The sequence below is a fragment of the Eschscholzia californica genome, unplaced genomic scaffold, assembly GCF_041429995.1.
Source record: "Eschscholzia californica isolate CP2 unplaced genomic scaffold, dmEscCali1.0.p SCAF_1, whole genome shotgun sequence".
Classification (NCBI taxonomy): domain Eukaryota; kingdom Viridiplantae; phylum Streptophyta; class Magnoliopsida; order Ranunculales; family Papaveraceae; genus Eschscholzia; species Eschscholzia californica.
Genome location: NW_028238198.1, coordinates 25,189,788 through 25,208,194, shown reverse-complemented (window position 1 = coordinate 25,208,194; position 18,407 = coordinate 25,189,788). Strand labels below are relative to the sequence as shown.

At 35.7% G+C, this 18,407-nt stretch overlaps 2 protein-coding genes across 2 annotated transcripts; both read right to left on the bottom strand.

The window, feature by feature from the left end:
• Nucleotides 1-5,992: 5,992 nt before the first annotated feature.
• Nucleotides 5,993-12,088, bottom strand: LOC147565437 (RNA polymerase II C-terminal domain phosphatase-like 2). Its single transcript, XM_086651924.1, has 12 exons — nt 11,551-12,088; nt 10,972-11,442; nt 9,636-9,846; nt 9,132-9,289; nt 8,971-9,041; nt 8,698-8,800; nt 8,527-8,616; nt 8,162-8,306; nt 7,642-8,033; nt 7,499-7,552; nt 7,154-7,250; nt 5,993-6,371 (listed from the first exon to the last, which is right to left on the bottom strand). Exons 1-12 carry the CDS (start codon nt 11,830-11,832, stop codon nt 6,274-6,276), a joined length of 2,172 nt encoding a protein of 723 aa, XP_086508050.1. The 5' UTR covers nt 11,833-12,088; the 3' UTR covers nt 5,993-6,273.
• A 1,389-nt stretch (nt 12,089-13,477) lies between these two features.
• On the bottom strand, nt 13,478-18,340 carry LOC147565436 (uncharacterized). Its single transcript, XM_086651725.1, has 3 exons — nt 17,950-18,340; nt 17,615-17,721; nt 13,478-16,606 (listed from the first exon to the last, which is right to left on the bottom strand). Exons 1-3 carry the CDS (start codon nt 18,338-18,340, stop codon nt 13,478-13,480), a joined length of 3,627 nt encoding a protein of 1,208 aa, XP_086507851.1.
• Nucleotides 18,341-18,407: the final 67 nt, after the last annotated feature.

Sequence of the window (18,407 nt, the reverse complement as noted above, 5' to 3'; positions counted from 1 at the left end):
TGTTACATTTATATACGTTTGGAGGGCGATGAAAAATCACTAGTTGAGATCTTGCGGTGATAAGACACCGACTTGATGATAATCACGTGGTGTGGTCGTCATGAAAAAAAATCGCCCCCACCAATGAAGATTCCAAGCTAGTGGAGTGTAATTTCCATTTTCATGTTTCCACATGTCTCTTAGGCAGAGCAAAGCTTTAGATGCCAAGATCGCCCTTTCTGCAAACCTCCCTACGCTATCTCTCTTTGTCAGAGTAAGGTTTGGAGGCAGAGCTAACTTGGATCCACCTATTCGCTTACAATTAAGGAAAAATGACTGTATGGGTCAAGAAATTATACCTAATGACTAAAAAAGCAAGCATCTTTTCTTATTGATCAAAATGTGCCAAAATATTATAAGTAATGAGAGATAGAGTTCTAAATAATAAAAATAATTATTAATCAGGTCATTTTCTAATATTTTCGTTCCCAAAATACCCTTGCTACTAAAAACCTATTTTCTCTCTGAAAACTCCCAAAAAAAGTTTAGGTTTTCTTCTTCTTCGTTCTTCTCCGTTCCTCTACTTCTCAGCAAGACAGCAACAAACAAAACCCTAATCACCAACGTAATATCAAGCCCTCTGATCGTCATGCTCAACCAAAGGAGATAACTATCCATTTCGTTAAAGAAGAAAACCCTAACCCTAGTTCTCCTGATACTGGAATTGAAGATGAAGACGAAGACGATGATGATTATATGAGTTTCTGCGATGTGGGTTATATGGTGGATTATCTGGATGGAGATGAAGATAGGTGTTTGGTTGAAGAAATGTAGAAAAACTGGTACAAAATTGACTTCAACTCTTTAAGTTTGATTAGTAAGTTGTTAATAAAGTTTAGAATTGTAGTAGGGTTTGTTAATATGATGATCAAACTTGTTCTTACACTCTGTTCATATATGATCTTACTTGGTTGTCAAAATAATGAAATTTATGAAAATCTTTTACTTGTTGATTTTACCCCTAATTGAATAGCTCTTGTTAGATCTTATCTTTACCCTAATTTGCAATTTAGTTACTTGTCTGTTAGCTTAATCTTACTATTAGTTACTTGTTCAAACACATTTGATTATGTTTTAGGTGCTTACGAACTCTTAGAAGTCATTATTGCTATTCCACCATCTTATTGTTCTGAGTATAACCGGTATCCATATTCGGTTCTAGTCCAGTACTTTTGGATCGTTTAATTACTTGTAGCTCCAGATCAACTCTGCTTTACTTGAAAAACACAATAATCCTTAAGCCAATTTAGCACATAGAATCACCCAGCTCCAGTACTTCTTATTCTGGGTATTTTACGATTCTAACATGCTTTTTGTCGTTATCCAGTATACTTACCACAAAATTTGCTTGGCACAGAAAATGGTGGCTTTGGGAATTGGGGTGGAGGAGGCGGCCAGAGTAGGGGCTGGGATAATCATGGTAAATACTTTTATATAAGTATCTCTTTGTGCATATAGGCCAATTTGACCATACATGTTTGCATTTGTAAATGCGTTTTGAATACCACACATGAATCGAAAATGAACAATCTTCAAGACCTTGTTGACAGTGGAACTAAACCTCACACCACGGTGGTTGGTGGCTAAGTAAGGTCAAAATCTTACATGTCAGAGACCACGGTATAGCTGCGCACTTTGATAGGTAACGTGAATGTGTGTTTTTGCCAATGTCGAGTCGTTTTGGGTGGGTTCGTGGATCCTCCGCCAAGAACAAAACCCCGTACCTGTGGACTTGGACCTGGGTGTCTAAAGCAGGGAATAAATAGCCAAGAACTTTGTGACCTAATATTTAGTAGTTCAGGAAGTTCATCTATAATAATGGAAGTTGATATGAATTAGGAAGTCGACCAATTCGTGCCTCGTATACCTCTGTTTTTGTGGGTATTATATAGGAACCGAACCTCATCTTCCATTTAGCTTTGTTATCTTTTAATATGAATTGGCAAGTCGACCCATTCGTGACATAGTGTGTTTTCACAGGTGGTGGATATGAAAGAGGTAGAGGAGGGTGGAGAGGAGGAAGCTATGAACGTGGTGGTGTCCGAGGAAGGATTGGTGGGCGAGGAAGGTTCTAAGTTCCACTGTTTCGGGAGATATGGGGGTCGTTTTGTTCGTTTTTCACAGCTTGACTTTTGCCTTGGTCGGAAAGTGGAGATTTTTTACGAAACACCTGGAAGCGATATAGTTTTGTTTCGATAATCTCCGTATCGATATAGTTTTGTTTCAGCCAAAACTGTTGTGATTCATTTTGAGTCATACCCCCAATCTCAAACCACCTTATATATGATTTATCGGTGTGTGTATTGACTTGGTTTTATCTGTGGAAGCAAAAAAAGAACTAGGGTTTGTAAATACAACTTATATGTCTATAGTTGACCGTGATTGGTGTTTTGGTGATTGCATTTTTCTTTTCATATATCTATGTTTTGTTGGCATGGTCTGACCAGGTTCTTGTGTGACTTGTTCTGTAATATGTGTACTTAGTTTAAGACTACATATGTGTGTGTGTTCTAGGTTTACATCAATATCTAATTTCATTAATGTTGCATTTCCAATCACTGCCACTTGAACCTAGTTGCTGGTATAAGTAGTAAGAATATGAGGTAATGCTTACAAAAATGAATGGTCACTGGGGTCGAATTTTGTACCAAAAATGGAAAGGTTCCGAAGGATCAATTATGGAGTTTGGTGCACTAGAGGGCATAATAAATCACTAGTGGTTTGAGCTCGGGTCGTGGTGGCCCGCGAGCTACACCAACACGGCCTGAAATTTTACCTATCGGAACTGCACGAAAAATGCCTGGTGTGTCAAGTCCGTCATCCGTGGGCATGCCAACTTCTTTGATATGGAGGGATTTTTGGCACGCCATGACCACCAAGTCGGCACCACGCAACCAAGTGTGTTACCAAGGGTGGTGTTTTCTGCTAAACAAATTTCCATCCCTAGGAAATCACATTTTGAAGGAGGATTTATTTCTCCTCAATAGAGAATATCTAAACTAGAGGTGGACAAGTTTGCCATTTTCTTACCCTTAGTCTAGTTTTCTTTTGCATAACAGATCTTGGCAAACACGTTTGCATAACAGATTGTTGCAAACACGTTTGCATAACAGATCTTTGCAAACACGTTTGCATAACAGATCTTTTCAAAAACGTTTGCATAACAGATCTTTGCAAACACGTTTGCATAACAACTCTTTGCAAACACGTTTGCATAACAGATTTTCGCAAACAGTTTGCATAACAGATTTTCGCAAACAGTTTGCATAACAGATTTTCGCAAACAGTTTGCATAACAGATTTTCGCAAACACGTTTGCAGAAAAACGTAAAGGAAGAAAACGCCGTTTTTCTGGTTTTTTTTTTTTTTGGAAAAAGGTATTGAAAGTGGATCTTGTTAGAAAGCTAATGAAAAATCATTTCTAATTATATAATTTTTATAGAAATCCGACATCTCAAACAAAAGTTATATCGATTTAAATTTTAAAGAAAAATAAAAGAATTTTGTTACACAAAATGACAAAAAGGGGTATTTTAGTATTTGCACACTTTTTGACCTGAATAATAATTTTCCAATGTTTTGTGTTTTTTTACTCATTTTCAATATTATTTTGACCTTTCTAGAAATTACCTCTACAATTAATCCATAACAGAGTTCGGGTGCCAAGAATACCCGAGGTTGGACCTCAACTCAAGTGGCATAATTCTTTCGGTTTAATCCAAGGAATAAAATGTCGGCATATTTCGGTCAAAATGACCGAAACATGTCCTAAATTCACATCACCGAAACGAAATTTCCACCGAAAGCTGACACGAAATTTCGGAACAGAGATTTAGGTTTAGGGTTTCGAAAGATTCTAAAATCATAACTCATATAATACCTTAGTCGTTTATCTTCTACCTTTCTGTTAACTTGTTCCATCTTTCGTGACTACTTCTTAAATCTTTTGTTCTTCAAGAGATTCTTCTCTTCTTTAGGTGATCTTTAACTTCAGATTCCGATTTGAGAGAGAGGGGGGAAGAGGGAACAGTCGGTTTCGGCTGAGAAGTCTTAGAAATAGGGATTAAGGGTTGTATTTAAGGGAAAAACACTTTTTACTACAAAACAAGAATGTTATGTTTTATTTCTGGTTAGCCCCCTAACTATTACTATTATAGTAGATTGGACCCCTAAACTAACTGTTTTAGGTTTACATCTGATAAATAATTCAATGTACCCCCTAAACTAACTGTTTAATTGCAGATAAACACCTAACTTAATTGTTTTAGTACTAATAGAGTTAAATAACTCAATTTATCCCCTACACTAATTGTTTTATTGCAGATTAATACCAAACTTAATTGTTTTAGAGTTGTTTTATCATTCCGCAAATTTGTAAAATTTCCACACAGACCGAAACGTTTCTACGAAACGTGTCCACTTTTGGACCGACCGAAATTTCCATCGAAACCGAAATTTCATTCCTTGGTTTAATCCAACCCTACCTCCTAAAATTTTCTAAGCTTTTGGATTATTAAGTCCAAATTTCAAACTTTTAGCCAATTTTTAAAACATTTTTTATAAAAAAAAATTCAAAAATCAGTTTTTTCTCGAAAACTGTTTCTTTTCTCAAAAATCGTTCTCTCAAAAACCTTATTCTTCCTAATTTTTTTTTTGAAAATCGTTTTTTTCATAAAAAAAATGTTTTAACTGTTATTTCATGAAAACTATTTTTTCGCAAAAGTCGTTCTTTTCCAAGGCACCATTCTTCCCAGAAACTTTTTTTTTTTCAAAAGCATATTTTTTTGCAGGAGTTGTAATAGTTTTTTTATGGAAATCGTTTTTCTTTTTCATAAACAATCGTTTTTGTGAAAAAAAATTGTTTCTTAAAAAAATCGCTTTCGCGAAAAAAACGACTTTCATAAGGAAAAAATAGTTTTTGTGGAAAAAACATTTTTCGTGAAAAAGAAACAGTTTCCGAGAACGTCGAGATATGATGGCTCATATACACTCAAACGGAATAATCTTAGTGGTTGTTAAGATTTAATGGGTGGTCAATGTGGGAGTCAAAGTCTCGCTTTTTTTAGCTTCATAATTTCTTGGAGAGCATGAACGACCAGCACCCATCCTACCTTAGATTTGCAAAATCTAACAGTTGGAATCCCTTATAAAAAAGAAACAGTTGGAATCCCAACAGATGAAGAATGTGACATAACTACCCACGGGAAAAAGGTCTGCGAGCCCAGGTCCGTCCACAAACCACCCAAGCCCGATGTGTCCGTGGCAGTCCGGTGTCCGAGACACACACTACCCGTCCGAACCGCCAAGTTTAGTCGGACGGGCACGAAAAAAAGGCTCTAACCGACATTTCGTTCGAGTCCAACCGATTAATGTTTTTGACTTACTTAGACATTTTCAATCGTATATACATAGTTAAACAATTAACGTAGTTAGCATTTAGATTACACACTTACAACGGATCGAGTATACCTAATCGGGTGTTTCTCGGTCTCCGGGTCATCTTGGATCGAGCAGTTAGGGCCGGGTTCCAAATTTCTCCCACATCAGTAATGCCATTGGGGTTATTATAAAAGAGTTGAGGATAGACCACTCTGTTGGACTATGTTTATAGGCTTTGCGTGGGTGGAATTTAAATGAGTGTCTCTGAAGAGGTAAATCACCTCTTGAATTTAACTTGAATGCTTGGAGAGTATTTCTTTGTGTTTTAGTAATGAAGTATACATGGGAGTTCATAAAAAAAAATGAAGTATACATGGGTATTTATAGGTTTACATGTAGTTATCAACTAGGTACAGATTACATAAATCAAATTTAGATAATCTGTGAAAGACACAAGTTGGAGTACATGCCTTAAAAAACAAAGGCTACTAACCTAGGTGGTGTTATTGTATGAATCTGATTTGCCTCAGCTTGACTTAGCCATTCAAAAAAACAATTTAGATCCAGACAACAATAACAACAACAAACACGACCTTAAATCTTCAAATTCAAATCCCAGTATTGGGCAATGGATACAACATAACTTATAATACTATTAGACATAAGAAGCTCTACTCATTTCAAGCAACTCCAAGCTAAGAAAACTCAATAGGTTTATTTGTACCTTGTTGGTTATTACATTCTGGTAAGCTTCTCGTTAAGAGAATTCCTAATAATATTGATTTCACTATGAAGACTAAATGTCGACTCACCGGACAAGTACTGAAGCTAGGCATAACGGGTTCGCTTGGAAGCTTATTCCCATAAAAAACCATTCTCGTTTTCAAGGGAGTCCTTACGCAAATCTTTATTAGTAACTCCAGGATCAGGTGCAACAACTGTCGCATATTTACCTGCATTATTAGAGAACTACCTTTATTTACTAACTATTCTTATATGAAATTAGTGCAGAAAAGAATTGCATTTGACTACAATACACGTTATGAATAAGCGGAAAGCACTAAGATGAAAGCGATATATCATTCGTACTTCATGTGTTAAACTGGTTAAAAAAATTGATACGCTTAAGATAACAAAGTTTTCTTTCCTTTTTTTTTTAAATAGTGAAGCTCGCTACGTAATGAGATAATTGGATCCAAGACCTAATTAGTACAAGAATTACTGAGAGATGGATAAAATAGTATGATATATGATCAAGTACATCAACAAACCTAAGTCCCAAGAACACATCATAGATTACCATTTATCAAATGTCGTCTATCAGCAAAACATGTGACATGACAAAACATAAGTATTCTAGTTTCAGCTATTGCTGGAAGTGCTATTCAAAATTCAGAGTGTATATACTGATGCTGAATGCACAAAATATGTTAGATACATTCAAGACAAAACGGAGACATTTTTTCTACTTTCTTTGATTCGGTATTGGTTTTTTATGAACAACTAACGATTTGTTATGTGGTAGAAATAGTCTGTCCTAGAAGATTGTAACAAAAATCCAAGGAAGTATTTGAGCCTATACCAGGTTAATGAAACTTGTTATGCGTTAGATATGTACCCATGCATATTCACATAAGAGATTTCGAGTCCAAAAGACTATGACAAGCAAATTAAGGAAAGATGAAAACAGAATTCCTAAGATAACCATAAAGGATACTCAATTATTAAGATTTACCTGCCAAGTTGTGAAGGGCATCCTCAGCTGCTTGGTTTTGGGCATCTGCCTTTGTTCTGCCTTTACCATAGCCTATCCTCTCACCATTGAAGAATACCTAAATCAATCAGAACCATTGAACATAAAATTGCGTTAATCCAAATGGCTACAGCAATACAGCATAGTTAGAAAAAATTAACTCGAGTACTTCAACCAACTATAGTTAAAATCGCAAAAATACAGAAATATTAAGACAGACTCATTCAGAGTATCCAGAGTTGATGCTCAAAATCATCTTCCTAAACTATAAAAACAAAGTGACAAAACCAATACTTCATCACTAACAGAAAATTACATATTACTGACCTCAAAAGAAAATTGCAGGTCCTTAAAGGTGCTCCCATCCAACTTGAACTCAACCTACAGAGCATTAGTAAACAATATTAATGTTTAACAAAGAACATCAACTGACAAATAAGGGAACAGCGAGCCTAAGTTATCTTCCATACCTTAGTCTCGCACTTCCGACCAATCTCCTGCAGTACTTGAGTGGATATGGCAGAAGGACGCATAAAGATTTTTCTACCTTCATTATGAATCTCTCTGATATCGCTAGACGCTTGGTAATCTTGCGGTTTATGAGGAGCACTAACACCTTGAGCCATCGTTGCAGCTCGATTTTTAGGATATCCCGCACCAGAGTTTTCTTCAACCAACCAGCCTCCACGACTCTGTCCTGACAATGCTGATACTGGTGGAAGTGGTCTTGATAAAGGGTTCTTGAACCCTTGTTTCGGCATAAGATGTCCCTGCTGCATGGCGAAATATCTTCTCCTTGCTTCAGGATCGATTTCAGAGGGGCTCACATGTCCTTTGGTAGAACCTCCAGGAAGGGTAGAATCTAAGATGCAAAAGGAAATCCTTACAAGGATAAGATACTTAATAATGCCAATTAAGAATAACAAACAAACGTCCAATATGCATGTTTATCGAAATAACCAACTAAAGATATTAAAAAGCTATATATACACTGTAACGAAGCAAATGTTCTAGATGCTGCATCCCCAAAACTATTATGTGAGATGGTCACAGGTTGTAGAGATGCGCCAGGCCTCGGATCACGATAATTACTGCCAAAAGGTGTTGATGTATCCACCGTGGTGTTCCTGTGATCCTGAAAAAGTGAAAATTGACTAGTTTTGGGAACTTTCCTCGAATTACAAAGACGGGTTCAGAAATCAAAACTAGATTAGCAACTAAATAAAGCTAATCAAGTAGAAACTTTTTAAGTTGCCTTCGACAATCAAATATGAAGGCCAAACTGTATCCTGTAAGACGTTATAGGAATAATGATGTCATCAAGCATAAGAAGATATAAGAAATCCAGAACTTACAACCCAATTCCAACTTCGATCAACTTCAGCACCAGCTATTCCCTCGTAGACAGGTGCATTTACAATCCCGTTTGGTACAAAACCAGCATTCTGCAGCATAGAGATACCAAGAGGGTAAGTATTGTTTCAAAGTTCAAACGCATTTGCATACAAAATAGTCAACTTGATTACCTCTGACGTTAAAAAATTGCCAACATCAGGAGAAGGTAAATTTGCAGTGTCGTCTTCATAGCAGACAGAGGAAATTGTTCTTAACAGATTCTCATCGAACTCTCTGTCAAATACATTATATTCTTAACAAAGTCAAAAACCACACAGTGATAACTGTGCCCACAAAAAGAAAGACATACATATATATATATATATATATATATATATATATATATATATATATATATGAAGACTGCACCAATTATTCTGTACAACATTAACTGGCATACTTACTTGAAAAACCCAGATCTGACAGTGCTTGCAACATTTCTCGCTACACGTAAGGCCGGCAACGAATTTGCTGTCTATTAAGAACATACCATGGAAATACCAGTATTAGGTTACAAATATTAATTATCTTTAAAAGAAAAAAGCTTCCAAGAAAGTCTAACTACCTCCATTTGAGGATCCAAATATGGTACAAACGGAGGTATACCATAGACTCGAGGCTGATCCTTATCATCCCAAACATTTAACCGATCGTCAATCACCATTGCCATCTTTGGATGACACGTCCGATTGTGAAAAACATTTTGCAAGGATTTTCTGCAACCTATAAATAGAATATGATAAAATTATGAGTAATTTCATGAGGTGAAAAGGAAAAAAAAACCACCGTTCTGAAGTACAATGAAGTTCGATTGGCATCTCCATGGGATGAGGACATGAGGTATCCATATTCTTTTCTTTTGAACGAGTCAAAGAACTTGTATATTAATAAAATACTATTTTCTTTCTTTTGTCGTCAAAGTCATCGTCCAAACAGCAGTCTAAATTTTTAATGGGATAAATGAGTCAACTAAGATACTAATGCAGATAACAAATTTTGGAATATCTTAAGCATAATTCCGAACACGGGCCAAAGTACAATGTTATCTAAATAAAAGTAAGCCACTTGCCTGATTTCACACACACAACTCGATCCACAAGTTGCTTTAAGCTTATCAGATGTGTCTCTGGATCAAGGAGCCTCCACATTTCTAGAGCATAATCGTTTTCAGCCATTGTACAAACATAAACCTCAAAACGCTTGCGTCCTCCTGCAATTAGATAACTTCTTAGATCCTCCCAAGCAGGTCGCAACCTTACAAGCACACTTGTATCACGGATCTGCAGAAGAACAGATAGATAATAAATCATATGAATATCACAAGTGAGCTAACGAGCTATGGAAGCTGAAAAGCACATATTCGACGAGCACTACGACCAATAACATAAAACTGAGATTAAATCAAAGTTCATATTTCTAGAAAGCGGACAACAAACCCTGATTTATCAAAGCTGAACAACCAAAATAGGAACAACAGAGATGAACCGTAAAGAATGGTTTAATGTATGTGCTTTCGGAACACATGAAGGAAAAAAGGGCTCGAGAAAATAACAAGGTTGCGTAAACCTTCAACATGACAATGGTGACACCATGTTAGAAGTCGGATTAAATAAACAAATATACTCAATGGCAACCTCCATACAAATTCACTTGCCAAAATTACACTATTATTTGCCATGCTTGTAATATGCTAATTAATACTATTCAATTATCACTTAAGTATCACAAACCCGCGGAAAACTCATTTCCCCGTACAAAATTACACTATTATTTGCCATGCTTGTAATATGCTAATTAATACTATTCTATTATCACTTAAGTATCACAACCCCGCGGAAAACTCATTTCCCCGTACTAAGACCGAGTAGGAAATACGCTTCCACCACAAAGGTCCCTCAATTTTTCAAAATCCATATACCATTTCTAGAGGATTCCGTTATTCAAGGAAGCAATACTTAAAACTAGTAGTTATACATGTTTTCAAATATAAGGGCCAGTGAGTATGTTTTCAGGGGTATCTTTATAAACTAACCTGTAAACTACCAAATAATTTATCAATACCTACATTTGGTCATAAACTATTTGCCAAAGAAAAAACTGAATCGTGCCACCAGATTTGAACATCCAATGAAATAAACAACGGGTTTTCAGTACAAATGTAGCAATAGTTAAGTACGGTACATACAGATCAATCTAGTACAACGTCTACTTATAATTTAGCAATAGTTCCACTTCAGATACGTCAAATATTAGCAAGTTTTCACTAAACTATCTCAATCAATTTCCATTAATTCAAACACAGGAAATATATTCTTGTAAACAATCTGCGCAAACACAAAATCTAAGTGAAATCAAAATCTGAAATCATAACTGCAACAAATAAATAAGATAATAAGTTAATTAACCTCTGGATTAATACGAGTAAGAACAATATTCCGTTCTTGCAATCTTATTACAGGCCGAAATAATCGGTCCTGTCTCCCGGGTACTGCGGGAACCTCCTCCATCTGAACCCTAAGCAATTTCCCATTATCCATAACACTATCTGCATCTACATACTGCTTTAGCAGTGACCTATCATCTGTATACCTTTTCAATTCTGCTGAAATTACTGAAATTCTATCAGGTTCAGTTTCATAAGCCATTCTACTTTGAAGAAATCCAATTTTATCTTCAAATGACTTCAAACTATTACCAACTATGAGCGTCTCGTCAAGATCAAAAACGATGGCGAGACATCTGATTTTTAACATCTCTAAACAATTTTCATAAAGACCTAACGGAACAGAAAAGCACCAAAAACATGGAAATCTCCCCTCCTTACTAGGCATTGCAACCAAATGAATCTCTTCTTTTCCAAAAACCACAACAGCAGTCTGTAAATCAAAACAAGACCAAACAAAAAAATGTCAAAATTTCAAAATTCATTCAAATATCACAATTGTTTTTATATAGAGTTTTCTTTTCGAAGATCAAGATTAAACCTTGCGTTCATGGAAGCAAGAGGCATGAAGACGAATCAATTGAGACTTATCGTTAGTAGTAGTAGTAGAAGAATTTGTTTCCAGCTTGCATAGAATCGAAGATGAAGAAATCGTTTGGAAAATTGCTAACGGAATACATCGATCACTCGTTTGAGATATATGATTGATGCGAATTTCATTATTTAGAAATTGAAAATTTTGAGTTTTGGCGGGTAAAATTTTAACTTCTCCTAAACAAAAATCTCCATGATAAACCACCGATTTAAACCCTAGAGAATTCATTAAAAATGTTTGACGAAGATCAAGATCTAAAACCTTTAAAAAAAAAATTATCTCGAAAATTAGGGTTTCTGATAATCTATAGAGGGTTTCAGTTTTGCTCTCTATCTCACAGTCGCGGCCTCTTCTTCTTTTTGGTGAAATTTCTCCTCGGGCAATTCGCCTATTTATAACTCTAACCCAGCGCCCATTTCTTGATTCTACTGAAATTACAACTGTACCCTCGATACGTCAACTGACGACGCGACACGGTCGACTTCTTTTTTTTTTTTTGTTGAACTATTCTTTCATTAATAAGAATAAACGTTATTACAATATTTATCAACTAAAATACAAGGAACATTATGCCACATTTTACTTCTATTTTTCTTTCTCGCCCATTTTGCTAGCTTGTCTGCATTCAAGTTGAGATCTCTTCTGGTGTATTTGAATTGCATTATATCAAATTCTCTTCTACTTTCTCGAATTCTTTGGATATGAATCAACGATTGCATTGGAGTATCAAGAACACGGTCGACTTCTTAGAAAAGAAGTGAAGTTCATTACATTGGAGTATCAAATTTGTTCTAACACGCAACAACAACTGATTCCAGGTGATTTTTCTAAGTATCAATATTCATTCTCTCCACCGCTATAACTTTCGACCACAACCCACTATTTCTAATCACCACTAGTAATGTCGTTTTCTCTTGGTTCCGATGAAGGGAACTTTCACCGAAACAGTTGATCTAGTTTGAATGGAAAGCCCGAAGCTTCACTGGTCGTTCCAACAAAAGTGAACTATCGCCTTCGTTGGAATAGAGAGGAAGGGATAAATGATATGAGAGAGACAAAGAAAAAAGGAGATGGGTAAAATTGGTAATGGTAATTGGTGACAGTAGGCGGTGGTTTTAAGTGGTGGTGGTGGTCGGAGGTGGTCAAAAGTTATGATTTTTTTTTTTTTTTTTGTTAAAAGGTCAAAAGTTATGATGGTAGGTGGTGTGGAAAAAAAATAACACGAACACGTTTGTTTTGGGTCTCAAGATTATCATATAAATCAATTTTGTTGGACCATTCAAAATGATAATGGAGACAAAAAAGAATGAGTTACATTAAACACACTTGAATAAAAGGCCAAGAATTCTCTCTTGTGATACACTTCTTCCAACTTTAAAACCTTCCTTGCAACAATAAAAAAAACTCTAAAACCGGTTGATCTTACTTTCAAATGATTAGTAACCACCTTTTTCAGTAGTTGACTAACTGTTATATCAAATTATCAAGAGGTAATGTTGTGTATACAGACAATGTGCACTCGTTCTAAGAGGGGCGGTTTATTGATTATGGTGTGTTAGGATAGGGGAAAAATTGGAAAACCACTTTCAAAAGATTTGTAACCTTTTTCACTAGTTGCATCACTTTTATATCAAATTATCAAGATGTTATATATACATACGAGGTGCACCCCTTACAAGAGGGGACGTTCGTTGTGTTGTTTTAGAAGCAGGAGAAAAATTCTAGAACTCTAACCACATCAATCAACCACATCAACCTTCGTTCAACAAAAAAAACCACATCAACCTTCATTTTTACAGTTGACTCCAAATTTGGACCCAAATGTCAATATCGTTTTTTTTTTTTTGATAAAGTTGCTAGAATATCATATATATCAACTAACATTTACATAGACATTGTTCTTGTAGTATTTAAACAAAAAAGAGGGAACAGAGTCCCACACACAAGACAATGAAGAGGCTCGGGCTGTTCGAGCTATAACATCAGCCAAAATATTAGCCTTTCTAGCAACCTTAACAAAAGTAACTTCATGAAACTTACTTTTCAGCTCCTTGATCTCCTCAATAGTGGCTCTGGAGATCCAACTACACGTGCTCTTGCCAAATGAAACTGCATCAATGACATTGGAAGAGTCTGATTCGATAACGACCTTCAAAAAACGGAGCTGCAACGCCCATTCAAGGGCTAGCAAGAGTGCTCGGCACTCTCCTTCTTCGCTGTTTCGGCATCTAATAATATCTGCTTTGGCTAGAAGAAAAGTAGCTTTATAATCATGAGCAATGCAAGAAATAGATGCCGGCTTATCCACCGATATAAAAGAAGCATCAACATTTATCTTGATCATACTAAACACAGGAGGCTTCCAACATATATCATGAGAAGGAATTGAGTGACCATTAAAAGTATTAACTTGCTGAGTAACATTAGACCTAAAATGATTATAGGAGTAAGTAATTTCACGGATGATTTGATGCGGAGTTTGTTGTTTGTTGTCAAAGAGGATTGTGCATCGATGTTTCCATATGTGCCATAAGATAAAAGAGTACATGGTGGTGTCTATTTGGTATGATGTATTATTACTAGAGATAAACCAAGAAGATATCCAATTCTTCATAGTGGAAGCAGTGATTAATTCAGTTCTAATGCCGAAGTGAAACCAAACGCAACGGGCCAATGAACAATGTAAAAATAAGTGCGTGTCAGTTTCAATAGAAATATGACATACAGGGCAGATATCACTACATTTAATAATATAACAAAGCTTGGTACTAAGAGGTAGAGCATTAACACAACATTTCCAAAGAAAAATCTGAATACGCGGCAAAGTGTGTAAATGCCAAAGGTGTTTCCAGAAAGAAACCTCATCTTGAGATACATTAGGACTAGCATTAAGCTTTTTATAGAGAGAGGAAACAGAATAGTCCCCTGACTTAGTAAGAATCCAACGCCTAATGTCAGATAAAGTTTTATTTAAAGGAATAGTGAGGATATTATGAACTATGTGAGGTTCTAATGCGTTTTGAAGGGTTAGAATGTGCCAATGATCATCCTGAATCAATTGACTAACAGTGTTAAGTGTGGACCCATAAGCGTTAGTGATAGGTGAAGGAAAATGAGGTATCCAATTGTGATTCCAGATGCTAATCTGCGTACCTTTATGAACTTCCCATATAGTATTAGACTCAATAAAGCGAAAGGTGTTATAAATTCCCCTCCAAAGCCAAGAATGAGTGGCTTTAATAAGTCCCGGAGGTTCTCTGTTAGGAAAATATTTGGCTTGAAGTAATAGAGTCCAAGGCTTAGGTTTGGATGTAAGAAGTTTCCAAGCTAACTTAGTCAACAGAGCAGTGTTATCAGTATCAGGTACATGTATACCTAAGCCACCATGCACTTTTTGAGTACATAGAGTATGCCAAGCTTTAGTGTGCAGTTTATTCTTGTTTCCCCACCAAAATGCACATTGGGCTGCTTCAATCTTACTTAAAATGTGTTTAGGAAGTTTGAAACATTGCATTTGGTATTTAGGGACTGCAACAACAATTGTGTTAACCACAACAGTGCGAGCTGCTAGGGATAGAAGATTATTCTTCCAAGAAGACAAGTTAGCAGTAATCCTATGCAGAATAGAGCTAAAAGTTTCTATTTTTTTCCTCTGATTAAAAAGCTGAGAACCTAGATATTTATCGGTAGGGTCCATTCTGCGAACTTTCATAGAGCTACTAATGATTCTCGAAAACTTTTTTGGTGTGTTGTTGCTAAAGAAAATACCAGACTTGGAAAAATTTATCAGTTGACCGGAAGACATGCCAAAAGTATGTAGAATATTCTTCAGAGTGTCTATCACATGTAAATTATTCTCACCAAAAATCACACAGTCATCAGCAAATAATAAATGAGTAATATGGAGAGTTGAATGTGGAATATGCAGACCTATGAATTGTCCATTGTGCCTATGCCTATCTAATAACCTAGAGAGTGCTTCCATACAAATTAAAAAAAGAAATGGAGAGAGAGGATCTCCTTGTCTTACACCTCTAGATGGAGTGAAACATGAAGTGGGGCTACCATTAATAAGGATAGAAGATGAACCAGACGACAAACATTGATAAACTAAATCACACCAATCATGAGAGTAACCTAATGCATGCATGATATCTATGATGAAAGACCATTCTACCCTATCAAAAGCTTTAGACATGTCTAGTTTTAAGCCAAAATAAGATTTTGCCCCTTTCACATATTTGAAAGAATGAACTAATTCATGTGCCATAATAATATTATCAGTAATGTGTCTACCAGGGACAAAAGCAGTTTGAAAAGGGGATATGATATCATCCAAAGTGCTTTTAAATCTATCTGCCATAATACGAGTGATAATTTTATAAGTAGTGTTAAGTAAACTAATCGGACGAAAATCATTTGGAGTTTGAGGATTCTTAGTTTTAGGCAAAAGAAAAATGTGGGTATGATTAATATCTGGTGGCATTTGTTTGTGAGTGAAAAAATGAATTATCATTTGGTGGATACTCTCTTGAATAATGCCCCAATTATGTTGAAAGAAAAAAGGTGGATAGCCGTCCGGACCAGGGGCTGCCTCAGCTCTAAGCTTTTTAACAGTTAAATGAATTTCTTCAAGAGTAGGACACCTCGTTAAAAATATGTTCTGTTCTTCCGAAATAGCAGGTTGAAATAAGTTCAAAATGTTTTCGTTAGCAGAAGGATTAGACGTAGTAGCAATGTTTTGAAAGTGTTGTAAAAAAATGTCATGAATTTCATCCATATTATCCGTCCAAATATTATTAGAGTTTTTGATACTTAATATTTGATTGGTCTGGCCCCTAGCTAGAGCTTTAGCGTGAAAAAATTTGGTGTTTCGGTCTCCCAGTTTTATGTTATCGTCTCTAGATTTTTCCTTCCAAAAACCCTCTTTGCGAGCATATTGAGTTTCAATTTCTTGTTGAATTTGAATGATGATATTAGGGTCCTTTTGGATTTGTAAAGCCTTAATCAAAAACTCAATCTTAGAATCAATGAAGCCAAAAACAGTGCGGTTCCAATGTTTCAATTTGTTTGCTAAATATTTAAGTTTAATGTTAATGTGGAAACCCGTGTATTTTTTGGTTAAAAGGGTCCAAACTTCTTCAATAAGCTTGCTACAAGAAGAGTCTTGATTCCAAGTTCTATAAAATTTAAAAGGTTTAGGTAAGTGATGAATGTTATGATTAGTATGAAGCAAAATCGGGGCATGATCCGAGCCGACCTTGTCTAAATGAAGTAATTTACTATGAGGAAAGGTCTGAATCCAAAAAGAGTTAACTAGACTTCGATCTAGCCTTTCTTGAATGAAATTTTTTGTGTATTGACGATTAGACCAAGTAAAAGGCTCACCAATGTAACCTAAATCTTTAAGACCCATTTGCTTAATGATATTGAGAATGTGAGTATGCAAAGAGGAAGATCCTAGATTACCTCCTTGTTTTTCATGAGGATGCATAATGATATTTAAATCGCCTATAACAATCCATGGACGCGTGATATGAGCATGAAGCTTATGTAATGTATTCCAATGCTTAACTTTATCATGATAATAAGGACTACCATAAAAACATGTGAGCATGTAATCAATAGAAGATGCATTATGCACACATTTCGCATGAATCAAATGGTTATCATCATGGTTTATCTCTATAGTAATATCATCCGTCCAGGCAAGAACTAATCCACCGGCAGTGTTAATAGGATCAACAATGTGAAAGTTGTGGTAAGGTGTAGTATGAAGGATGTTTGATATACGATACCTATTAATTTTGGTCTCTTGTAAAAAAATGACATTAGGCTTATGTTTACTCAGCAAGTTTCTAAGATAATGGACTGTTAGGTTGGATCCGCATCCTTGTGTGTTCCAAGATAGAATTTTGATAGGTATGGTGGAAACATGATTCATAATGTGGACTAGTGTAAATACAAGTAAGGAAATGCCTAAGAAGAGAAGTTGATCAGGTGAACTTACAAGAGTAAAAGCAGTAGTGGATGCAAATTCAGCGGGAATTTCAATGTGTTGAAGTCGAGGGGCAGCTTCTGATTCATTGTAACAAGCTACTGACTGAGACATATGATCTGTTGGATGAAAAGTAATATGCAAAATATGGATGAACAATAGTTGAGACAAAAAGGAAAAAACCAGTATGCGCCTTCGTAACATAGAATATTTGTTGGAAGAAAAGAAAAAAGAAAAAAGGGAAGAAAAGACCAGAAAGAAATGGATATGTTTGCGAAACCGAGTATCCAAATGAATACCCAAGTAAGAGTATATGAGAAAGTTTAAACACTTACGAAGAATCTTACCAAACTGGTTTTGAGACAACGCATCATCTTGATCTATTGGCGGATGATAGGTTTCAACAGCTTCCATATCTTGAATCCCAACCATGTCTTCTTTAAACTTTTTAAACTTTTCACACGCATGAACAACTTCTAAACCATTTTCCATGTCCAGAATTTGGAGGCATTGCCCTTTTCGCTTACCACAGATATTTTCACAAAAATCTCGTTCAGTAATCATAGTGTGATCCTGAATAGCATTCTGCATGTTTTGACTAGTTTCTTCATTGATGATAACCAATGGTTGTCTATGAAAATTTTTATCTCTTATGATACCTGGCCTAGACATAAGGGCAGAAGCAGAACTAGTATTTGGAATCATAGTTTGATCTGGAATCATAGTATTTGGAATCATAGTTTAATATCGTTTAGTGAAATGGTTCAAAAATCATAGGGCAGTCAAATTTTGAGTCTTTTAGACA